General features: G+C 33.3%; 3 protein-coding genes across 11 annotated transcripts; 1 reads left to right on the forward strand and 2 right to left on the reverse strand.

The window, feature by feature from the left end:
• Positions 1–3417: 3417 nt before the first annotated feature.
• Positions 3418–3945, reverse strand: LOC120079129 (putative E3 ubiquitin-protein ligase ATL44). Its single transcript, XM_039033310.2, has one exon. The coding sequence runs from the start codon at positions 3943–3945 to the stop codon at positions 3418–3420; it is 528 nt and encodes a 175-aa protein (XP_038889238.2).
• A 5079-nt stretch (positions 3946–9024) lies between these two features.
• Positions 9025–17016, forward strand: LOC120079729 (serine/threonine-protein phosphatase 7-like). 9 transcript variants are annotated; one of them, XM_039034072.2, is made up of 14 exons: positions 9025–9217; positions 9792–9888; positions 10898–11055; positions 11149–11199; positions 11273–11434; positions 11528–12073; positions 12554–13027; positions 13362–13502; positions 15132–15236; positions 15582–15641; positions 16143–16337; positions 16414–16485; positions 16551–16644; positions 16746–17016. In XM_039034072.2, exons 1-13 carry the CDS (start codon positions 9101–9103, stop codon positions 16602–16604), a joined length of 2232 nt encoding a protein of 743 aa, XP_038890000.2. In that variant the 5' UTR covers positions 9025–9100; the 3' UTR covers positions 16605–16644; positions 16746–17016. The 9 variants fall into 9 exon arrangements, 4 of the variants coding, with proteins under 4 accessions (XP_038890000.2, XP_038890001.2, XP_038890002.2 ...); XR_016530240.1 differs by having other exon boundaries at positions 9029–9217; positions 15132–15367; XR_016530241.1 differs by having other exon boundaries at positions 9029–9217; positions 15132–15367; positions 16551–16640.
• Positions 17017–17484: 468 nt separating this feature from the next.
• Positions 17485–20218, reverse strand: LOC120079730 (heat shock cognate 70 kDa protein 2-like). The gene is made up of 2 exons (XM_039034078.2): positions 19768–20218; positions 17485–19432 (listed from the first exon to the last, which is right to left on the reverse strand). Exons 1-2 carry the CDS (start codon positions 19979–19981, stop codon positions 17688–17690), a joined length of 1959 nt encoding a protein of 652 aa, XP_038890006.1. The 5' UTR covers positions 19982–20218; the 3' UTR covers positions 17485–17687.
• Between the last annotated feature and the right edge of the window lie 5164 nt (positions 20219–25382).

The following is a 25382-nucleotide window of genomic DNA, read 5'->3' on the forward strand; positions in this document are numbered from 1 at the left end:
GTGGCTCAAATTGTCCCAATTTACATGATGAGTTGTTTTTTCTAGATTCCCAAAAGTTTGTATGATGAGATTTGTCAAATATTTGCAAGATTTTGGTGGGGGATCAACCAATGATAAAAACAAAATCCGTTGACACAGTTGGTCCCATATGTGAAAGGTAAGGAATATGCAGTTTATTCAAATTGCTATGGACCCGACTTTCAAGGGACGGGAGCACCGTGCTTGATAGCTTCTACAAGTACAAGTTATTATTCTCTCAAAGTTGAAATAATTAGGGTTAAAAATGATGTAAATACGGTTATAATAAAGGAAAATGTATGGAATTATATATATGTGATAAGCTCATGCAAAGTATCATTTAAGTAAAAAAAACTGCATCACTAACACACTTTAATGTAGGAATCAGAAAAATTTACTAAGTGTCGCAAATAAAGCCATCATAAAGAGCATGCATCCAACTGTTTCTACGCATAATAAATACATTTGGCTTGTGCAATCAACATCAAATTACAACTTGCAAGTATGGATATCTGACTGGCGGCATCTGATCAAGGAAAAATGGTCGGGGTGTCTTAGAGTATGAAATTTAATGCAATCACATCACCAAATGGCTATTTTGATTGCCTATATAAAGAGATGTCTGTAATTGAGGAGTTAGCTAGATTAGTTAGAGAGTTAGACAACTTTTATCCTTCATCTTTGCCAATTGCAAGAAAGAAATAGGAGGGATGATTGCCATTTTCCACTATTGGTAACAATGTGCTGCTGGAGAAAAGCTCGAGAGAGACATCTCCTTCACCCCTTCTACCTAGTTGTTAACAGCAAACACAAAAACAAGCCAAAGGGGACAAGAGATTGAACCTTGGTACTTGACTTCTTTCTTTTACTTAGCATTTTCATTCACGGTCCTGTTTGATTCAACTAAGATTATATGTATCAAGACATATTTCTTTAATTCAATCTCCATTTCAATCACTCTCCACATCTCCATCTGTTAATTTACCAAGTTGTTTGTGTATGTGAATCTTTTAACTTGATAATTGCATAAAGTTTGTTGCGTGAGTCCACTTGATTAGTTCATTAAAGTGAAAAAACATTTAGTTACTCAAGAGAGTAGTTATTTGTAGAACGCATCAAGTTAGGGCGTAAGTAATTTTAAGATAAAATCATTCATGTTATTTGCATGTTCATTTTAACTAATGCATGCAACCTAGAGATAGGATAAGTGTGGCATCCACATCGAGAGACATTGAGCATAAATTAAAGAGTAGACTCCAAATGCATCACACATCTACACTTAGATTTTAGCAGACATCTTCACCATCTCCATTTCATTCTCATTGTGCTTATATAGGCTTGTTGTTTTCACTAGAAAGTCAACGCATATCATCTAATGCTCGATCCAATCATCCATGTATCTTCTTCCCCTTTCTCTGAATTCCTATTTCCCCTTGCACGTGTGTTGGTAGTTTAGTGTATATAGCCAATGCACATTGACCAATTAGTAACTCTCTGCAATAGATCCAAAGACTAAGTTTGCGCTAATTCACTCTAAATTCCCTACGTTCGACCCTGGGCTTAGCAAGACACTTAAGTTAGATTTATACTTGTGTCTAGCTTAAGAGAACTTGTATGCAACTAGCAAGGTGTGCATGAACATAAGTCTATCCTCTATCTTACGCATAGCATCATCTTCATACCAAGAGATAGATTAATCATATTCCCCATAATCATTCATCTTCAAAAGCACGAACACGATTGAAACGTAACAGTGTCTCTTTGGATACTCCAATGTTTTGTAAGGGAGAAATGCGACATATCTCTTATCAGATAAGGGAGAGTGGAATAAGGAATTGATTCAGTCAAGATTCATACTTACTAATGCAGATAATATCCTTCAAATCTAACGCTCAAGGGGTAGCCAAGATGATGATAGTATCCTTCATCCTCACATTATTTATGTCACGTGATATTTTTTTGTTGTTATTTGGGTTTTTTCTAATTAGTTATTGTCCCAAGGAAAAAAATAGCACACTTTATGTTTAGTATGCGATACTTTATTAATGATACAAAGTTTTTAATACCGATGCCATACATTGAAGTTGTTTTTATATATTTACACAATCAAACGTTAGAAAAGAAGAAATGCAAATCCACTTTTTAACATGTTGGAATTCCTATAATCAAGTTGGACAAAGCACCAATTTTGTTTTCCTAATAAAACTAACAATGCTAGCATATAGCTCATGATCTTCGTGTAAAGCTCCTTTTGAAGAATAAAAATTATTCAATGCAGTTATGATAATATAACTTACTTTTAGTATAATAGAGATAGACCTCTTGATAGTTAATACATATTATATATCAGTTGAGTTATGTTCGTTTTGATAACAATAATGTAATCATCAATATAGATGAAACTAATAAAATATGTACACAAACCTTGCATTTATATTTACACTTTAATTTCTCTTCACTATTAAATAATCAATTTATAAACACTTGAACGATGTACGTAATTCACTTCAACTTTTATCACATTAAAAAGTCACACGTTCCATTTGAAAAGAGAGTAAAAACCCTAAACTTTTAGAGTAGGTTGAGGAGAAGTTGAATAGGCTCCCTGACTTATTAATTTTTTATATTATTGTCTCACGATTAAATAATTTTCAAACTAAACAATTTTACTTCTTATCTCAAACATTGTTTTTTAAGATTTCAAATACATTTAGTGGTAAAAAGAGAAATTTTTTCTTCTCTTTTTGTTATCGAAGTAAAAAGGGAAATTGACATTTTTGGCCCTCTTGAAGATTTTTTTTTGGAATTTAACACTTTTTGAAAAACTTGTTTTTTTAGATGTCTTGATGATGAAAATGATATAAACATCGAAAACTTTAAATGTGCAATTACTTTTGCAATCTCCCCATTTCATTAAACTCACACTTCATTCAATTCATCATACTTAATTCAATAACTAAATTTTCAAGAAATTAATTGTTTTACGACCAACACTTAACCACGATCTTAGAAACATCCATTTTAACCCATATATTAGTTTAGATATCTCAGAAAAATCCAACATCTTAGAAAAATCAACAAAATGAGCAAAAACAAAGGGTAAATCCGAAATTATATTGAAAATTATTTAATTAAATACGGCCGTAATCAAGAAGAAAATGGCAAGGAAAAGGAAATGGAGAGGGTTTCGAGATTTTTTTTTCTTTTCGAAATTCTAAAGGGCAGTAATGTAATTTCATATTTTGAAAAGTTGAAGGAGTAAAAAAAAAACCAGTTGTCAAGAAGGGTCCAAATTAAAAATTAAAAAAAAAAAATAAGAAAAGGGTAGAAATTTACTGTGTTGTCACGGGTTAGAAGGTAATTTTTAATTTTTCCATATATATAAAAGAAAGTATAAAATCACTCAATTCCTCGTGGAAGCACGTGCACAACAATCCCAGAACTCGGCTGCGTTTCAAACTGCAGCCTATCATGAAACGACGTCGGAGTAGCATTAGTACGACACATCGGACAGCTCGAGTGAGAGTAAAGCCACATGTCGATACACGGCACGTGATACGAATGCATACACTCCGGCAACGTCTTTATTTCCTCCCCTTCTTCAAATTCACTCAAACAAATCGCGCACGTGCCATCCCCTTCGCCGTGATCTCCACCGCAACCCCCGCCGTCCACCGCCATTCGCTTCTCATACTTGTGAGCCGGAATCAAATGAACCACCGAATTCTCGGTGCTCCGCGGCGTATCCGTAATCGGCAAGGAGTGAGGGTCGTTTGCCGGCGTTTGGCCACCGGAGTTGAAGCGGCGGCGATCGCACCAACAAGCCATGATGCAGTGGTAAATGGTGACGACGGCGCCAGCGGAGCCAATTGCGACGAGGAAAATGTCGAGTTTTCGGCTGTAAATTGTGGCGTCGGTGTCTGACATCGTGGATGATTAAAGGGAAATTAATGGTTTAATTAAGTTTAATTAATCCTTTTGTGTGTTGAAGTTTGTTAATTGGTGATGGTTTCAAGGCAAAAAGAAACTTCCAAAACACCTGCATTGTAATGGCGTTGTTTGTTATGAATTAGAAGAATCAGCATCTTAGCGAAAATTTCAAAAGGGTCTTTTTTGGAGATCACTTTTTGGCTTAAAAGGGTATTTAGGACCTTTCACCCATATACGTTTGTTTTGTTTTAGGCAACGTTTACAAATCTATGATGAAAATTAATATAATCTATTTTTGATCGCATTCCGAATTCCAATTGGTAGTATTTTAGGGTATATTAATTGAGGTTATAGGAAAATTTAAAATAAATTACAAATATAGAACCTTTTTGTTAATGCCGTGATTTGCTTGATGTATATTCTTAAAATGCCCTTGATTTCAAATGGAAAAATAGATATGCATGCAATTTTATGTTCTCCATTTTTTATCAATTTTTCGCAGCCTCGCACGCGTATTGTTGGTATTTTCCCTTTTTCTTCATTCTTCACCCTGATTTCTATGGTTTTTTTGCCAATTCTTCACTGTAATTTATTCCATTTTTCGTCGGATCTTCACATGATTTCTTCGATTTTTCGGCGACTCTTCATGGTGGTTTCTTCTGTGTTTTTGTCCATGCAAGTATGCTTTAGATTATGTTCGATTTCCTTGATTTTTTGGCGACCTTTCACTGTGATTTCTGGTTATTCTTCACCATGATTTCTTCTATTTTTTCGGCCATGTTGATATGCTTCTGGATTCTTTACCGTCGATTCTTTTGTGTTTTGTGTGTTTTCGCCGACTTTGTTCTCTTTTTCTCAATTTCTTTACAAAATTGGAATCATCTGAATTCATTTGTGATTTTGTAGGATTCATTGATTAATTTAATGATATTGTGTGATTTTTCTTCGGAGTCTTCCTCAGTTAGTTCATTCGTTTTATGCCATATATATATGTGTGTCATATACATATATATATATATATATATATATATATATATATAATATATATATATATATATTTGCAAGGTAGTGATGATTTTTTCAATACGAGTTGATAGACTAGTTTACTTCGCCTCATATCTTGAGTCTATCATCGATAGCTTGAAGTCTACTAATGATATTAGTCTATCACTTATAGGCTCGTTCTTTAGTTTATTGTTGATTTTAGTCTATCACTAATAGATTCCGTCTTCTATTCATTTTTATATATAATTATAGGATATTAGTCTATCAACGTTATGAGTGTAATAGTAGAGTGATAACAGAAATTTATATTTTTTGTCAAGTACATAGATTTCAAGTTATAGTGGTCCAATTCATCCCGTCGGAAATCATGCTAATCGGAGATTTGTAGAGATTAACATGAATATATTACCTTGGTAAGTATTACGTAGGATGGCCTAAAAAACCTATAATGTTATCAGGAGAAAAGTCTCACAAAATGCAGTCATTGTTATCGCATTGGTCACAATGGTAGAACGTGTAAATTGTCATCAATTTTACAATGACATAACATTAACTTTTTTTTTTTTACCATTGATGTGATTATTATATCGTTGATAAAAATATATCATTCTATTTGAGGAATGAAGAACGTTTTTCCATTTTTGTTAACAGTATATACATTCAATTTGCTGGTGACTCATGTATATTAGTGATAACTTACCATTGTTGTTAATCTATGTTGTCACTATTGTTCTCATGAAAAAAAAAAAGAAAAAAAGAAAAAAGGTAGGTATTTTATAATAGGAACCTAGCATTGTAGATTATCGTTTGAACAAAATATATCTGGAGCATTTGGGACAAGAAGTTGGTTATTATAGTCTAGGTTATTAAAGTTGGATTATAATAGTTTGAGTTTGAGGTGTAGATTATTTTAGTTTGTAATAATATGTATTTGAACTGTAAACTATTTTAGTTTAAGAAGGGAATAGTAGACACGGTAGAAAAAAAAATTATACATGTAAAATAATAAAAACTATAGCAAATAGTAAATATTATAGTAAATGAGATTTTGAAATAATATAGTATTAGAGAATATAAAATAGTATTTATTGTAATAAGAATTAATTATTATAATATTAGGATAATTTTTGTCCCAAACATATCCATAGAAATATTCAAATAGTTCATCATCGTCATTATTATTTGCAACAATCACTTTTGCTTTGTCTATGAAATTGCTTTAATCAATGACGTATTAATATTAGTTAAAACATTTTAACACAGGTAATCATTTTTACAAAATATTTATGTAGGACAAAAACAAACTAGGATAAAAAGTTGATTTTCTAAATACAGGGCTTTGGTATAAAGATTTTCCTAAATGGGCTTATGCTCTTGTTATTACATATATCTGAGAGGCTTAATAAAGAATTCATTTTTCAAATAATAATCATCATCATAATTTTTTAAAGTAACAATTTAATCGATAAATTTTGGTTTGCAATAATATAGTTAATATACTTTTCAAAACTGTAACAATTAGTGGTTGAACTTTAGCATGTAAAAATTTAGTGTCATACTCTTAAAATTGTAACAATTTAATTCTTACTATATAAATCTCATATAAATTTATCATTTATAAACAAATTTGATCTCTAATCAATTTATCATCTACATGTATATAAATTTTTTTTATCAAATATTATTTATATTTCTTTAGATAAAAACTAAATTGATACAAATTATAAAGTAGGTTATGTACCCTGTGAGAAAAACCAAATCTGAGGATAAAATCAAGAAGGTTACCTTATCCTAAGTAGACCCAATACATGCAGGAAACAGACACACGAGAGATGTCAATGAAGAGTGGACGAAATAATTGGATTGCTCGACCCAATTCGCTTGTCTTAACCTTAGAAAACGAGGTCGAGGTCAACTTGTCTCTCTTACTTTGATAGATACCAAAGATGAGAGGGTGAACCAATTGGCCCGCCTCGATCTTGAGGAGGACGAGCTCGCCCATTTCCTTTGGACAAAATGGCAAACAAAAGAGAGCAAAGCAATTGGGCCAATTGACCCACCTTGGCCTCAGAGGTCAAGGCCGAGGCCAACTTTGTTCTATTCTTTGGAGCATGTTCTCGGTAGACCTGACACTACCATGTTTGGAATGTTAAGCATGAAAATGTTTAGTCTGGGGTTAGGCTGAGAGATTTAGGTAGCCTTATTTTTTTTTTTTAAAAAAAAAAAAACTATGTTTAGAGTGTAGGTCTATAAAGTCTGGGTTTAAGAAACATGTGTTTAGAGTGTAGGTTTATGAATCTTAAGTTTGTAAAATATTTTCTTGTATTTAATCATTCGTTAAATTGTATATTAGTTTAAATTTGTTATCTTAATTATTTTAATATAGTTGAGTTCAAAATAAACTAAAAAATTTAGAAGAATATTTGTTTTTTTTTTTTTAAAAAAAAATTGAAATAGATATTTGACTAAAATTATAATTTTATTTAATTTATTATTTTAGTAATTTGATATTTTGATTGTATTAGGTTTTGAAATAAAGTTTCACCGACTTTTGTCACTTTAACTAAGTTAAATTAGGACTTTCTACACATACAAAAACCAAAACAAATATACCTAATTGTAGTATAATGAGCTATTATTTTACACAAAAATCTGGTTAAACTTATTTTCACAGCCCTCCTTCTATTATCTAATAATAATAATAATAGTAATAAAAAAGAAGCATGTAAGAGAAATTTCTTGTGGTTATGAACTTTCAAAAAGAGTTTTTTTCAAAACTTATACAAGTAAAGAACCTATAGATAGGTGATCGATTTTCAGCTTGGAAAAATAGAAGAAAATGAATGAAATCTTCTAAAATGAAGGAAAGGTTGATGTTAAACAAACAAGAGAAGAGAGAGAATTAAAAAGATAATTTAAAATAGTGATAATAATTGGAAGAAAAAAAAACTTCAAAAGAAAAAATTAGAAGAAAGAGAAAGTATATTCTAGAAAATATTATCATAATTAAACTAAGGGTCTGTTTAGAAAAATGTTTATACTATTAACCTCGTGGTTTGAGATTCGATTCCCCACCCCACACTTTAATTACAATACTTCTTCAAAAAAAAAAAATATTTTTCAAAAATTCATTTTTATTTTCACACTTTTGATTAAAAAAAACTCCTTACATAAAAACATTTGACAACTCTTTTTTAAAAATATTTTTATATAGAAGTTTGTTTGGTTTATTATATACTAAAAGTGTTTTATTAACATCTTTCAAAGTTAGCTGTGATAGGCAGAGGTTGGTTGGAGTTGGTGGTCGGAAGTTCGCTTGGGGGTCGATGGAAGTGGCAATCGGAGATTGGCCAGTAACGGTTGTCGGAGGTGACTGTCGGAGTTGGCCGACGGAGGTCACCGAAGGTGGCGTCCAGAAATTGGTCGGTGAATTTTCTAGATTAAATTAGAAAATAAAAAAAAAATGTAACTCATGTGTTTGAATAATATTTACTATTCAAACTTATGAGAAATAGTGTATGAAGCCCAGACTTCCTAAACTCTTGCCCCAAACAAAAGTTGGGTTTAGAATGCCTAACCCAACCCAAGCCTGGAAATAATTACTCTTTGAGAGTCTTATCGATTAAATGATGACGAAAATCTGAGCCAAAGATGAATGGTAGTCTAGGTTAGTCTCATTATATATATAAAACATGACAACGCCACATCAAGTAAATTCACTTTATTCTCTAAACGGTTTGCTCTTCGTGTACTAAAAACCGACTTAAGCATCAAGTGTCTATGATAAGCACTAGATCGATGTGTTATTTTGGAGCTAACCTCTTATCCAAAATATATGTTATCGATGGTATGTGAAGGGTAGGTGAATCTCCTTTTCAAATTTTGCTATAACTAACATTTACTAAATTGTTGGGACTAAATTATTTTAATTTCGAAAATAAAGGAAACAAATGAGTGGTTGGAACGTTTGACTAGAAAATATCACTAACTACCTGGCAGCGGCATTATTGTAATTACTAGTTGAACCATGGACGTTCATGTAATAACACAAACGCAAAACAGTGACGGCCGTGCTTCAGTCCGTTTTCTTGATTCTGTATTCTCGTCTCCGAACAAGCCCTTCATCCAACTGCGGTTCGGCGGGAGGATGGAATTTGCCGACGAGCTCACGGCCGGAGCCACAGCCTCCAATTCCAACCGCCAAAAGCCCTCCGATACTAGAGACAGCGGCGAGCTCTCAACCTCCGACAACGACACCGAAGATGTATTTTCTTCCTCCTCGTTTATTTTTTCGCTTTCCATTCTTAAAGTTCTTGCATCTCATTTTGTCTTCTCTGCTTCCAATCCTCTCGAACGCAAAGCTTATAGCACCGCCATCTTTATTACTCTGTTTTTACGGCAACAGCGGCTTCCTGAGCTAGATACGTTGCTCAAGTGGAGTTCCATGTGTGTGTGTTTAGCTCAATTCTTGCTACTTTTTTCTTTTCTTATCCTCGGAGTGGAAATAGCGAGAAGTTGTGGTACATAGAAGAAGTTAATCGATTTCCATTTTCGAACATTTATATCGATGCAGTAGATTTTATGACACTATGTAACGGTAGGGTTTAAGATATTTAGAGTCGAGTGTATTCAATCGATATACGTTCTAGTTCTGTCCACTCAATTATGATTCAAAATTGTTGGCATTTGTGAACAATTTTTATTTCTGGTAATCGGGATCGGCATATTGTTCTTCGTCGTTTTCAGAATTGTAGTTGCCATTGTTCATTAGGTTCTGCTATAGTAATCATGCTCTCATATTTTCAGTCTGGTACGACTTACGTGTAATATTTACCCAGGTACATCCTGTTTTTTCTAACATGCCTGCTTCACTTGCACCACCAGTGTCTCCCATTCTTCCTTTGCAAAGTAAATGTAATGTAGCAATTCAGGCTGGTAAGTATTTTTGAGCTTTAGTAGAGAGCAATTAGCTCTTTTTATTATCTTTGTATATAAATTCTCAATACTCAAATCATTTGAACTTGAACTGATCATAATCTTCCTACCACCGTTTTTTTTTGTAACATTGCTGTTTCTGTCTCGCTACTGTCCTGCACACTTGCTGAGTAATTTTGTTGATTGTAGTGCTTAGACATATTAGATGAAGTTGAGGATATGTGAATGCCTGCATATATGTGATGGGTACTGTGGATTCAAGTGTGCATCGTTTGTAAAATACACTTCAGGCAGCTAAATTGGTAGTGTGTGTGTGATCACTTTACCCCCTGGGAGCATGGATCCTCCAACTCTCACTCTTTGAGATTTTTTTAGGACGTGGACACAATTGCTCTGCCATTTTCTAGCTGTAGTACTTAATATGATTGCTGCATTTGAGGTTAGAACGTTTGGGCGTCCATATTCTCCAACTCCCACTGTATGCCATGAATTAACATTTATTGTTGTATTATTTTCGAGTAAATTCAGAAGAAACAATATTTGCCTCTTGCACAGAAGCTTGTTCCTGGAATTTTCTTTGACCTCTGTTGATATTTGCACCCGAACTGGTGCAGCTGAAAGTGGAGAGAAGTGTCTGTTTATTGATTTTTTCTTCAGAACTGAGTTATACAGAAAGGAAAACAATCTTGAACAAATCTGTTCTATAAGTTGTCAATTGTGTGTAGGAGTTCTTAGAAGTGTGCAATTGGCTTAGGAGTCATTTTCTTGCATTCTTTCTCAATGAAAGTTTGGTTTTTATCCAAAAATAAATAAATAAATAAATTCAGAGACCTTGTTGTGATACTCATCTCTTTTTCTCCTTTTAATAGAATTTTCCATCTCATTTTAGAAGTTCTCTACCTGTCATAGCATAATGAAACTGTATATACTTTAGCAAATTATACTTTTGCATAGTATTTATGGCTTGCTATGATATAGTGTCACATTTAAATGGCCTAATTTATTGTAGATATGGATGATAAATTGGAGACAATACAAAATATATGTCAGAAAATTGTGGACACCACAAACTTGTACTCATTTTCTAAATTGGATGACCAGCAAGTATATTCTCTTATGAGGCTGAGGGAAATTTCTCATCGGATTGTTAATGACCGTGATTCAAGGGTAAGTAAAAATGCTTTGGTGGAATAATAACTGTTTTGCTCTTAGGACAGGGACGTGAGATTTGTAATTAAAAGAATGTTTAATATGTTGTAGGTGACAAGAAATGATGTGATTAGTGCTATGTGCTTTTACATCAACAGGCTGGTAAGATTTGCATAGTTAATCACCTTAAGTAGATCCTCGTTAAACATTCATGGATTGACAAACTATTATGCAGGCAGGTAAGTGCAAGGATATTGTTGACATTTTAAATAAGATGTCATATAAAGACTTGGATGACCAGCAAATGCAGCAGATATTGAGATTGAAAGAGCTTCTATGCGGGATTGTTGATGGAGCTAAAGATGTGGAAACTGAACCTTCCCATATTGTTGAACAGGTAGGGCTACAAGCTGCAAAATTTTCTTATGGTAATATATATATTTCAAAATCGTTTCTATAATAATTACGAAGATGCTATTTACATTAATAGGGCATGGTAAGTGATATGTGGACGACAGAGAGTTTGGAGGTCGAGCCAATTGATTCCTGCAATGATGACGTACCACTTGGAGAGACACAAATTGTAGTGGTTGAAGATGAACAGGCAGTAGCTGAAGCTAGGCTTGAGAATCAATATTGTGACCTGTCACATGTTAAACACTCTGTCAGTTGGCCACCAAATGGTAGCTTAACCTTAGAGTGGGTTGTAGAGATGATGAAAACTCTCGAGCTGTCTTCAAGAAACTACTCGCCTGCAGAGTTTCAACTTATCATGCCAGTTTCTGTTGTAGATGCAATGCTCGATGTAGCTGCAAGTCTCCTTCACAAGGAACCGAACTGCGTGGAAATTGACTGCCATGGAGAAGTTTCAAAAGTGGTTATAGTTGGGGACATTCATGGACATTATCATGACTTACTTCATCTATTCAAACTTGCTAGTTTGCCATCTAAAAGCCAGTATTACGTTTTTAATGGTAATTATGTGGACAGAGGAGCATGGGGACTCGAGGTGTTTTTGGTCTTATTGGCATGGAAGGTAAGATGAAGTTGTTTTACTTGTTATTAAATGTATAAAATAGAAGGCCGAGGCGGGGATACGATTGAATCAAATGTGTTTGGAAAGGGCAATCACTCATTCTTAAAACCAGCATTCTTAAGACCAAAAAAAGGGGAAAACAAGCATGCATACCATAGAAAAATTTTGAACGAGTCTATTTGTGCAAATCTTTACCCGTCGAGAAGAAAAAACAGTTGAAAGTATAGCTCATGAACTCTTGAAGTACATTGCCCTTATGTAAAGCACACACAAATTTGAGTATGGGTCATTGTTCACTACGTTTTTTTCCCCTTCACATAACTGCACCCTTGAATGTACAGAAAAAAATTGGTGCTCTGTGAGCAGGAATTGGATGTTTAGGATTTAAAGAATATAGCATTAATTACTTTATTTTTATTCTCGAAAATGCATCTATTTGACACCTTAATGCCTCATTTATTGATGAGATACACAAAACAGATCTTGATGCCTGATAGAGTATATCTGCTTCGTGGAAATCATGAAACCAGAATTTGTTCATCATCCTACGGTTTTGAGAAAGAAGTAAGAATGAAATATGGCGAGCAAGGTGAAAATGTATATCACAGGTGCTTGGAAACGTTTAAGGAACTTCCTTTGGCTGCAATTATTGCTGGAAAAGTATATACAACTCATGGAGGGTTATTTCGTAAGCCATGCAGTCCTGATGTGCAGAATGACAAGGAAAGGAAGACACGAAACCTAGAGATTGGATCCTTGCAAGACTTATCTAAGCTTGAAAGGTTTTTTGTTGATATTCCAACTAAAAATGAAGATCCAAATATAGTTTTGGCAGATGTATTGTGGTCGGATCCTTCTAAGGTAGATGGTTTAAGGGAAAATCAAGCCAGAGGAGCAGGTCTATTATGGGGTCCTGATTCTACTGAAGCATTCTTAAAGCTGTCCAATTTAAAGGTGATATTCAAACCTCCCATTATTGAATAAGTTTATTTGTGGAAAAAGCTTGGAAAATTCAGGCCATTTTACCTTGGAAATTTTCAAGGTTCTATGAGTTCATTTTGAGTATGCAAATCAAAAGTTATTTCTTCTTTATCCTTCCTTCCTTTCCTCATTGACATTTATGCCCATGTGTAATTACAAAACTTTTTGAAAAATATGTATAACCATTCAGCCAGAAAGGGAAAGAATTGAACTTTGTTCCTTATGAGTTGTGTTTGAGAACCAACTTTAGGGGTTATGATACCAAGCTAACAGGTTTATTATTTTTCTTTTTCTTGTGCATGTGTAGTTGATCATTAGATCACATGAAGGACCAGATTCAAGGGATGGTAAGATTGATTTTGATGATATGATAATGGGTTACAGCACAGATCACGACATAGAATCAGGGAAATTATATACTCTATTTAGCGCTCCAGATTTCCCTCAGGTACCAACTCCTTGCTTCCTCATACTTTCATTTACATTGTCATTAAATCATATTTTATGATAATATAAATCTACTGAACAAGGAAAACGTATGAGGTAGTCATGGGCTCATTATAACGTGCTCATAGTCACATATAACTGCTCTATGTGTGAACCATAAGTTGAATACATTCTTAAAGTTGAGAATGGGAAAAACTTAGTGATTTTTAATCTGTTTTGTGGATGTATTCCTTATCATTTTTCAAACAAGTCTCTGCTAGGTATTTAAGGTAGAAAAACACTTCCATGCATCTTGGGATGCGCCTACCTTTTTGCAGCTGGGTTAGTGGTCCAACCATAGTTTACCATGTGGCAGACCTTTCTTTCTTTTTTTCTTTTTCCTAATATTGTTGAGTTTTTTCTGCTGTGTGATTGGGATGGGTAGCAAAAGAATGGGTCTAGTCCAAGATGCATTATGTATTGCTCTTTAACGTATGTACTAAATGAATTGTATAGTATTCCAAAGGAGAAATTATTCGAAGAGACTGTCACAATGTGGGTGGCAATTTTGAAACTCTAGATGTGAGAGAGAAAAGCTGTAATTTGTAAAAAATACTTCAAAATTGTATCTCGTAGTTCTTAGAGGGTGTGCAGATTATTAAGAGGCACCCAAATTATGGCAGTCTCATTGAATAAGTTCTCATCCCAACGGGCCAGGCTGAATTGTCAGGAATCCCACACCACTAGTATCCAAAATTTTATTTGTTTTGTAGTGTGTAAAATATTTGGCTCTCTTTCCTTCTCATTTTTTATTTCATTCTCAAAAGAGGAATAATTTATACATGACAGTATGATATCCCAATGTACATTTAAAGTAAATTAGTTGAAGGTTTGATTCATCTATATCATTCAAATATGATTGGGTTAAGCGGGAATGCCAATAGATTTGTACTATATGAGCATATTAATTACTCTAGAACCAAATTATAATAATTAAATATGATATTTGTAATAAAATATTAATTGAAAATAAACTTTTTAACCTACAAAATGAATTAAGCATTTGGTAAAATATAATATAACAAATCTATTTCTGGAATCATATTTGTACCTATAATGTGAATCTATGCAAACAAATCCCAAAAATTGCAATTCAGTTATCAAAATACATCAAGTATTCTCACAAATTTTGCTTATAGAAATGAACGAAGTAGTCATCCAAGAATGTCATGTGTCTTGATTCCTTAGCATTAGCATGTGGTTGTCAAACATTTAAATTTCCAACGAAAGGATGGCCCCTGAGGTTTATGTTAATACTTGGGTGGTAATGGTGAAGCAACTATTGAGGAATATGTTTCTTATAAAAAAATTGTGAACAGCCGTTGATCCATCTTTTTTGCTCCTCATGTACTGAATACAAAGAAGAGTCATTCTCATCATATGAGGCTTTTTTCTTTTCCCTTTTTTTTTTTTTGTGACAGCTGCTATTCCTTTTCCCAAAAATTTCTTTCATCTGATAAGTCAATATATTTGCCCTTCTTTAGTTATGGGTTCACATTTTTCTGTGTGACAGGATACATTTTGTGGTACAACAGTGGATTTGATATGAACTAAAATTTCCGATAAACTTTCTCGTTTGGATTTTATGCAGTTTGGTCAGAAGAGTTACAATAATGAGGGAGCATATGCTATTTTGAAGCATCCGGATTTTGAAACTCCATCCTTCCATACATTTAAAGCTGTAGAAAAACCGAAGGTACAGGCATCTATCTTCTCGTTCTTGAGGGAACAATTAGAATTTGATCATACAAGGCAAGATCGTATGCAATTCCAACTCTGATTTGGATTTAGGTTCATGAACTTCAAAGTACATTACTGCATGCTAGGGTAAGGGTAATATTGATCCTTCCAGTTGCTTTTAGGATACTCATCTAATTTATTGATTGGGTGTGAATATTTTTTTTTTTAGAATAGGTATAAATTTTTAAAATGATATAATTTACAGATCAATTATTTCATTGGTGGTGAATATTTCTAGACCAATTTTCGAATTTGTTTTTGCTCCAGCATTTTTAATTCAAATGCTTGGTTTTGTTCACAGATAGACGTTTGCTATTTTGGCTGTGAAGGACATGATGTAGATTTAGATTTGACATTAATGGTAAGTCAGCATTATATTATTCAGAATCTAAAAGCAGATGCACTATATTACCTGAACGTGATATTACATAAACGATTACACATGCATATCTCAATGCACACGTACCATGTTTTCTTGATGAATCTGGAGATGCATATATAAGGAGATAAGTAGATTGCATTTGGATTTGAGTTGATTCAAATTGCCAATGAAATACTAGAATCTAGAACGAATTTTGTATCTGCCTGTCTTGGACGTGCGAACTACTAACCACCGCCATTGTTGTTGCATTATTTCAAGCACTTCAATATTGATCAATATTGAAGCCATTAACCGTCTTAAAAAGATTAAGGGTTTGGTGATAATTGACAGCTTATTCGAGCAAATGCAAACAGTTTGATCTAGGGATGTGAAGCCTCTAAATAGAGAGCTAATGCCTCTTCTGGGTCTGACATTGCATTCAAAACAATGCCTTCAATATCAGCTTCCATCACTTATTTTGTTTTCTGGTGTCTCTTATAGGCTCTAGCTGATGCTGTCTCTTCTAACAACTCTAGTCCTATTGAGATTCATTCTGGGGTTGATTTTGAGGCATTAGGCATATTAAACCCACCTTCTTGGAGCATTACATTGACAGATGATACTACAGGTACCCAAAATGTTCAGATTCCGAAGGCTCCAACAGTAGAAGGGCTGCCTTTGCCACCTAGCATAGAGGTGATCGTTTTTCCTAGTTGTCATTTTACAATTGTCAAAATGTAATAGGATCTAAAGCAAGGTTAACAATCTCTAGGAACCTCATAAGGCTGCTTACGAATACTTCTTGGAGCTCATTGCAGGACTGAAATTTATGCTCCAAGCAACGGTTAGTGAATCATGACCTTCTCTCTTATATTTTTAACTCGAGAAACTGATGGTGATCATAAGCAGGAAAATAAGAACAAGATTCATATTTCTCATCGAAAGAGGAAGAAATGCAATTAAGCATGTGAAGAAATTGAAGTTTTGTCATTCAGAAAGGCTGGTGATTCTTTTTCTCTACTGATTTATTTCTTTCAACTGCAAACCTCTGGAAATCAACCTTTGGGATAAAAGTATGATGCCCCATTCAAACTTGTATTCCAGGTTCTTGCCCAAAGGAAAACATCTCTGATGGGAGGAGGGAATGAATTGACATAGGGAGGAGGTGATTCGAGAGTTTGCAGCTCAATCTACACCCCCCGCTCTCGTTATTGGCTCAGTTTTAGTGATTTTCCTCATAATGTCACGGATAACGTTGGAAGATCGAGATGAGATATAGTATTGGAGCCAAAATGATCACTTCAATTCTTGATTCTTTCTATGCCCATCAAATATTTGTACATTTCATCTCAAATAATAATCTCCTTTCAACGACCCCCCCAAAGTTCCCAAAAAATTATTCCAACATGAAATCACAAGTCAAATGGGAAGACAGGACCTTCCACGATATGCTTAAAACAGTATTTTGTAGTCCACGATATGCTTAAAACAGTTTAGACAAATCGTGACCCAAATAGGAAAGCAGTTCAAAATTAGGAAAGTAAAATTAAGAAGTTTGAGAAATAAAGTTGTATCAATTTGGTCTTTATATAATGTACAACTGAATTGATTAATTATGAATCTAATGTTGTACACTTATTAATAGAGAAGGAGAACGATTTTGGCATTTCTGATCGTATGGATTTGAGCTAGTGCCCCAAAATTTGGTCAATTAGGAGCCCCTAACATAATCAATTTCGAATAACACAATTTAGCAGATGGCCGAATGCAAGAAGACAATGTCGAAGAATGTGGAACCACCCACCCAACCTCAGAGCATGGTTTCCAATATAAAACACGAATAGAACAAGAGAAAACTCAGTATTTTTTTTTTTTATACGGGATTGGCGATGAATAAAATACAATCAAACAAAAACTTCCAGCCTCCCCCCCCCCCCCCCCCCCCAAAAAAAAAAAAACCCCAAAATGTGTGATTACATTAGAAAAAGAAAAAGAGAAATTCCATCGCCCCTAACCCACATTACAGAACAACAATCAAAACCAAATTTAGTCAACTTCCTCAATTTTAGGACCGGCGCCACTCCCACCAGACGGAGGAGGAACATCATCGTCATCCATACCGGCACCGCCCATGCCAGCTCCACCAGCACCCTGATACATCTTAGCAACAATTGGATTGCAAATACTCTCAAGCTCCTTCATTTTGTCTTCAAACTCATCAGCCTCAGCAAGTTGGTTGTTGTCAAGCCATTGGATTGCCTGTTCAATGGCATCCTCAATCTTCTTCTTGTCCGCCGGATCCAATTTAGAGCTGAACTTCTCATCCCTCACAGTGTTTCTCATGTTGTAAGCATAGTTCTCCAACGAGTTTTTAGCTTCCACCTTCTTCTTGTGCTCTTCGTCATCCGCCTTGTATTTCTCTGCTTCTTGCACCATCTTCTCAATCTCTTCCTTCGACAACCGCCCCTTGTCATTCGTAATAGTGATCTTGTTCTTCTGACCGGTGGTTTTATCCTCAGCAGAAACATTCAGAATACCGTTTGCATCGATGTCGAAGCAAACCGTAATCTGAGGAACACCTCTAGGAGCTGGAGGGATTCCAGAGAGCTCAAATTTTCCAAGCAAATTGTTGTCACGAGTTCTTGCTCTCTCACCTTCATAGACTTGGATCAAAACACCGGGTTGATTGTCGGAGTATGTAGAGAAAACTTGTTCTTTCTTGGTGGGGATTGTGGTATTCCTTGGAATCAAGACAGTCATAACGCCACCAGCCGTTTCTAGCCCAAGGGAAAGAGGGGTAACGTCCAAAAGCAAAAGATCTTGAACTTTCTCATTACCCTCACCACTCAAAATTGCAGCTTGAACAGCAGCTCCATAGGCAACAGCTTCATCAGGGTTGATACTCTTGCAAAGCTCTTTACCATTGAAGAAATCCTGCAACAATTGTTGCACCTTAGGAATTCTAGTGGATCCACCAACAAGAACAACATCATGAACAGTGCTTTTGTCCATCTTGGCATCTCTTAGACACTTCTCAACTGGTTCCATACACTTTCTGAAAAGATCCATATTGAGTTCCTCAAATCTAGCACGAGTAATGGTTGAATAGAAGTCAATTCCTTCGTAAAGAGAGTCAATCTCAATTGTAGTTTGAGCTGTAGAAGAAAGAGTTCTCTTAGCTCTTTCACAAGCTGTTCTCAATCTCCTGAGAGCTCTGGGATTCCCACTAATGTCTTTCTTATTCTTTCTCTTGAATTCTTGCACGAAATGGTTGACCAATCTGTTGTCAAAATCTTCTCCACCAAGATGAGTGTCTCCTGCAGTCGCCTTCACTTCAAAAATACCTTCTTCAATCGTGAGCAATGAAACATCAAATGTACCACCACCCAAATCGAAAATTAGAACATTCTTTTCACCAGAGCTGCTCGACTTCTTGTCGAGACCATAAGCAATGGCAGCGGCAGTTGGTTCGTTGATGATACGCATAACATTTAGACCGGAAATGACTCCAGCATCCTTGGTGGCTTGTCTCTGAGAATCGTTGAAGTAGGCTGGGACAGTGACGACGGCATTCTTCACTGTTGTGCCGAGATACGCCTCCGCGATCTCCTTCATCTTTATGAGCACCATAGAAGAGATTTCTTCCGCTGAAAATTGCTTCTCTTCACCCTTGTAGTTCACAACAATCATGGGCTTGTCGCTGGGGCCGGCAATAACTTTAAATGGCCAGAGCTTGATATCACTCTGGACTGATGGATCGCTAAATCTTCGGCCAATTAAACGCTTAGCATCTGTTAATATACAAAAGAAGCTCATCAATATCAATAAACAGTTCCACAAACATCAAACAAAACAAGGAAATCCGCTCAACTCAGCTGAAAACTACAGATATAAATATAAACAAACAGTTGAACTAGTATAACAACATCACTGTTGGTATACGAAAACCGAAACTCAAGAAAATCAAAAGCAACATAATCAAGAACTATTTCAAAAACCTAAGCACACAAAACTTAAAAAAAGTTCAACTCATCAAAGCAATAGCCTAAGACGCCTGATTAGGCAGAACAACCTAAAAACAATTCCTAAGAACTACATCTTGAAGCGAAAAAGAAAGAGAGCTTACCAAAAACGGTGTTAATAGGGTTCATGGCGACCTGATTCTTAGCCGCATCACCGATCAAGCGCTCAGTGTCGGTGAAAGCAACATACGACGGCGTCGTTCTGTTGCCCTGGTCGTTGGCAATGATCTCAACTCGATCATGCTGCCACACGCCAACGCAAGAGTATGTGGTTCCAAGATCGATTCCGATCGCCGGACCTTCTCCTTTACCGGCCATAGTAACTCTTCAAAGCGCTGGAGAAAAGAATCTAGGATAAATGGGAATTTAGCAAGGAAATTGGTGGCTGAAATTTAGGGCAAAAAGATTGCGAAGTTATAGGGAGAAGAAGAAATTAGGAGAATTTATATAGAAATTGTTAAAAGGAAAAGGGTTCTAGAGAGTTCGAATTGAAAAGATACGAGTGCTGAAAAGTTTATTATGTTTGGTGTATGAAAATAGAAAACAGAATGTCAGACCGTTACTTTTCTACTCTCTAGTTTTTTCTAGAACCTTCTTTCCCCCCCATTTTTTTTAAATAATAATAATAATAGTGCAACTCCCTAGGTGAAGCCCAAGCCCACTCATGGTATCTTCCCATACCCAAATCAGTCTCAAACGTCTGTTATGGTATTAAATTTTCAGTTCAATAGAATAAATCAATATTTCTATTATATCTTAGAAAAAAATCTATAAAATACAAAAAATAAGCATCAAAATATTTATAATATAAATAATAAATATGTTAACTTATTTGAAAATCGTAAATATTTATCTACTAATTTAAATTTATTTTTTGAATTTATTATTTCTTTAATTTTTCCAAAAATATCCTTCAAAAGCAATGTCTTATGTTATTTTCATCAACATTTTAAATCTTAATTATATCTCAGCAGATAATCTTTTGAAACACGAGGGGAACATCTAGAGATTTTCATTTGTGAAATCTATAGAACTAATAAAAAAAAAAAAAGAACATGTCAAATAAAATACAATATATAACAAAAAAAAAATATAACATCAAGTATAATATGCAATTTAATATATTAAATAGAGGTTTAGTAATTGAATGAATGGTTTTGTTGTTTGAATATATCATATGATGTACTATATCATATATAACGAATAAATCACAATATATAATGAAAATTATAAAACTAATAATCATATACGTTGTAATAAATTAAATGTGTTTTTAATTCACGTTTATGATAACTCAGGTTGAAATAATGTAATATTACAAAAAAAAAAGTAATATTAAAAAACTATGATTGCAAGGGACGTAGAAGATCATTAATGATATATATTGTAATATATTAAATATACTTTAAACCCCTGATGTAAAAGATCTTGTAGAGCGTCCTACGTAAGGAAAAAAGATAACTACCATATTCCTTAATTGTATGAATATATACCATATTAGTTAACAAAAAAAAAATGAACAAACCAATTTTAATCGTTTGAGATTCGATTCTTCCGTCCCACATTTTAATTATAAATATTTTTTTTAAAAAAGTAATATTCTAAAAAAGATATATATAATGTAATTATTATTAGAAAAATATAATAATAAAGTCTATAAACAAATTAATAAAAAAAAATTAAAGATGAGAGAGATTGTACCAAAAGGTTAATGTTGTTCCAAATTTAATAAAGAAATCTAGTTATTAAAGTTCCATTTGGTAACTATTTTGTTTTTTAAAATTAAGACACTACTTCCAACCAAGCAAAAAAAAATTGAGGACTAAAAAAAAAATAGCTTTTAAAAAGTTGATATTTGTTTTTGAAATTTAACTAAGAATTCAATCATTGTACTCAAGAAAGATGCAAATCATTGCAAGAAATGTGGATGAAATATGCTTAATTTTAAAAAACAAAAACAAAAAATTAAATGGCTACCGGAAAAAGCCTAAATTTACATAAAGTTTGGGAATTTTGTGAAATATTGCTGGTAAAATATGTCAAATCTCTAAATATTTCTTTTATCATTTCATATTTGATTTATACTTTCACATTTATTTCAAATTTTAATTGATTCAATCTTTTATAACAATTATTTTTCTAAAATAAAGTTTTCTCATCCAACAATTTAAATTTGATAATTATTTTAAATGGCGAAACTACTGAAAATATTTCAAATATAGCAAAATGTCACTGTCAATAAGTGATAAACAATGATAATGATACTCAAAGTATTTATTTACCAAACACCTTAACTTGTCTTACAAATATAGAAAAAATTTATTGTCTACCAATGGTATCAGTGGTATAATTATATCACTGATAGACAGTAACATTTTGCTATTTTTATAAATAGTTGACTTATTTTGTTATACTTGAAAACAACCAATTTAAATTAAACAAAATTAGGTACAATTCAAAACATATATGTTTTCAAATAATTATATTATGCTAGTACTCAAAAATATGTTTAAAATAATATATATGGTTAAAAATAATTTTATTTGATCTTTTCCTATTCCAAAAATACCCTCATCTCTTCAAACGTGTAAAACTACTCAAACTTCACGCGTTTTCTTTCTTCGACAATCTCCATCTTTCTTTGCTCCTTCAACATTCTTCTTCTTCGATATTCAACCCTAGAACATCAAGATCCTTCGAAAATCTCCAAGATTTGAAGTTCGAGATTTCTTTTGGACTATCCACAGACAAATCCAACGACGATTTGAAAGTTGTGAAAGTTGGGGAAAATGTATTTGTATTCTTTTATTTTAAATTTTAGCATATGCTTGATTTGTTGATAATCTTCTTCCTCTTTATTATATTTTCTCAAATTTCTCCCATCTTCCTTTGTTTTGCAGCGAAAGGTAATTGTTCCTTCAGTAAGTCCCTAACTTTAAGTTGTAGATATTTTTTAAGTTTCGAGTATGATTTTTTTTCTATGGCATAAAGTAAGCCAATCATGTATATTTTTCCTTGTGCGTGACTTTTTGTCATTGTTGTATTAAACACTTATTTCTATATTTTGAAAGTTGATGTTATCGCCCTTTATTCTATTTTGCAGGTTAACTTGCTTAAATATTGCTTGCCTGACCCTTAGTTATCGATCTTTAGACTTCAAAGCTCAATGTATAGATTAAATAATGTACTTTGTTGAGAGGGTACTTACTAAACAATTTGTCACTTTTGTGTTTGTTGAAAGTTGAGTTTTGTATACAAAAGGAATAGTTGAGATTTTATTTTGTGCATGTACATGTGAAAGAGAAATATTGTTGTGATTTGTGAGGAGTGTTCATATGAAAGGTCATAATTGAACATATGGAATTTTTAGTGAATATATTGAGTTGATAAATCTTAAATCTATAATGTTTATTTAATTGACATAATTGTATTGTTGGAATACAAGGCAGAAAATGAAAATATCAATTGGGGCATTTAAATTTTTTTTAAAAAAAGACATATACTTGACAAATAAAAAACGTCAAGAGTTATCATTATGATACGTAATCAATGTTAAGAATTAATAAACTTGATATACCACCAATGTGTGTATTATCTTTCTTGACATGAAAATTGTATAAAAAAAATATTTTTCTTGACTTTTTTTGGAGTCTGGTCAAGTCATGAAACTTTTGCATTTTGATCAACATGGCTGTACTGTAAGTGGACTGGATTTATGTGTTTAAACTGACTACGACCAAAGTAGTGGCTACTTCAACCAAAAAAAGGGCGACCCCTTTTCAAACCGAAAGAAGTACCTCACCTCACTTACGAAGAAGTAGTTGGAGCTGGGCTCCGAACTATGAGAGTTTGCTTTTCTTTCATTTTCTAAGAGCGGTCTGACCCCTTATTTGATCAGACCAAAGTTATCACATTATACTTGACAGTCAAATACTCGACGCTTTTATAAACGTCAGGTATACCCTTTACTTGACATTGGAAAAACGTCAAGTAGTCTAATTTTTGTAGTAACAAAATAATGGAGATTGAAAGTTAATATAAATACATGATATTTATGATAATTAATTAAATGTATACAAAATAAGATTTAATATATGATTATTTAATTAATGTGTCAATTAATTAAATAAAGACTATTTAATTAATTAACACTAAGGGTAGAAACTTCTTGGAGCATATAAATATATCCTTATAGTTGGTAAGGAGTTTTTTTACACAAGCTTACACCTTCTCTCTATCATTTCTCTAGAAATTCTCTACCATTTTCCTCCTCAAAAATTTTTGGAGGCCACTCTTCTAAATTCTTTGGAATCCTAGAGAATAGTAAGGTAACTTTGTTGGTGGTGTTCTTCTTCTTGGAAAAGTTCAAGATCGTTGATAACAGTAGAAGAGGAAAGCTAGAGGAATCAACAAAGGTGAGTTTTGATTTATTCTCTTATTCATCTTTTCTAGCATGCTTATGTTTTTGTTTGAATGTTGATCCTACAAATGCATGTTTTATTTTGCTGTTTTTGTTTCCATAAAGAACGAATGTCTAAATATAAAGTGTTCACACGCTTTCGCGGGAATTCGATTCCTTTACTTTGTTGTTGCCATTTTAATTTGTGTTTGATTTATCTTTTTGTTTTTTGTTTTATTGAGATTTGGAGAGATGGGGAACGTAGATTCATTTGATATGAGTTTTGTTAATTTATATTTTGGCTGGAGATTGAGTAGTATTTCTTGAGTAGTTATTTTACTTCTTCTTTGCTATCTGATTATCTTTTAATTATTATTTGATACTATATAGTTTGTGATTGTCATTTGATTGTCATCTAATTGCTATCCGATTACTATTTGATACTTAGTAGTTTGTGATCTCTATTTAATTGTTATTTGATTACTTAGGTTAAACCTATGGTGATTTTGAGTATCAAGTACTTGATGGAGGTAAAACATTTTTGGTAAAGTTGAATTGCAATAGTCGTAGTTGTCGTGTTTGGGATTTGAAAGAAACACCATGCAATCATGCTCTTGTTTGTTATTCGTGAGCTTGATTTAAATTCGTATTCTTTTGTTTCAATGTATTATTTTGCTAGCACATTAGCATCAACTTATAGTGGAGTAGTTCGTCCTGTTGGTAATCATAATGAATGAAGTATTGTAGAGGTGAACGACGCAACATTACTTTTGACTGTTAAACGTCAAGGAGGAAGACCTCTGAAGTAAAAGATCCCATCAATTGGTGAATTGGAAAATCGCACAAAGTGTAGCCATTGTAAGCGTGTTGGTCATAATAAAAGAAGATGTTGAAATAAACCAGTTTGAACAATCATATTGTGTACACTAAAGATATTTTTACTATTTATTTTCATTTTCGTACAACAGTGTATTGCTTTAATAGTTTGAGTATATTAGTGGATTTTGAGTATATTTTAGTATATAAATGGCATTACTCTTGAATATATTCCCATTAGAAGGTAATCAAATTGTAAACAAAAAGCAATCAAATAGCTATACAACTATTTAACAAGTAATATACGGTAATCATATGTCAATCAGATGATTTGGAAACAGAAGCATGAAGGAAAGAAGAGCAAGTTTCAGCTTCTATGAGTGAACATTAGTTGTGTTTTCAAGTATCTTTTCTCGATAAGAATGTCATTTTTTTTATATTGAATTTTTTGCATGAAAATTATTATTATTATTCAACTAGTTTGGATAAAAAATTAACTTCGAG

This window comes from Benincasa hispida, chromosome 6, assembly GCF_027475165.1.
Source record: "Benincasa hispida cultivar pf3 chromosome 6, pf3_genome.v1.1, whole genome shotgun sequence".
In the NCBI taxonomy this organism is placed as follows: Eukaryota; Viridiplantae; Streptophyta; class Magnoliopsida; order Cucurbitales; family Cucurbitaceae; genus Benincasa; species Benincasa hispida.

Bases quoted from the DNA above. Each gene is read 5' to 3' on its own strand.
- LOC120079129 (XM_039033310.2), bottom strand. From the start codon at position 3,945: ATGTCAGACACCGACGCCACAATTTACAGCCGAAAACTCGACATTTTC.
- LOC120079729 (XM_039034072.2), top strand. From the start codon at position 9,101: ATGGAATTTGCCGACGAGCTCACGGCCGGAGCCACAGCCTCCAATTCC. The intron at 11,435-11,527 runs GTAGGGCTACAA...TTACATTAATAG, and splicing joins CTTCCCATATTGTTGAACAG to GGCATGGTAAGTGATATGTG. The intron at 13,028-13,361 runs GTGATATTCAAA...GTGCATGTGTAG, and splicing joins TAAAGCTGTCCAATTTAAAG to TTGATCATTAGATCACATGA.
- LOC120079730 (XM_039034078.2), bottom strand. From the start codon at position 19,981: ATGGCCGGTAAAGGAGAAGGTCCGGCGATCGGAATCGATCTTGGAACC. The intron at 19,433-19,767 runs GTAAGCTCTCTT...GTATATTAACAG, and splicing joins CCCTATTAACACCGTTTTTG to ATGCTAAGCGTTTAATTGGC.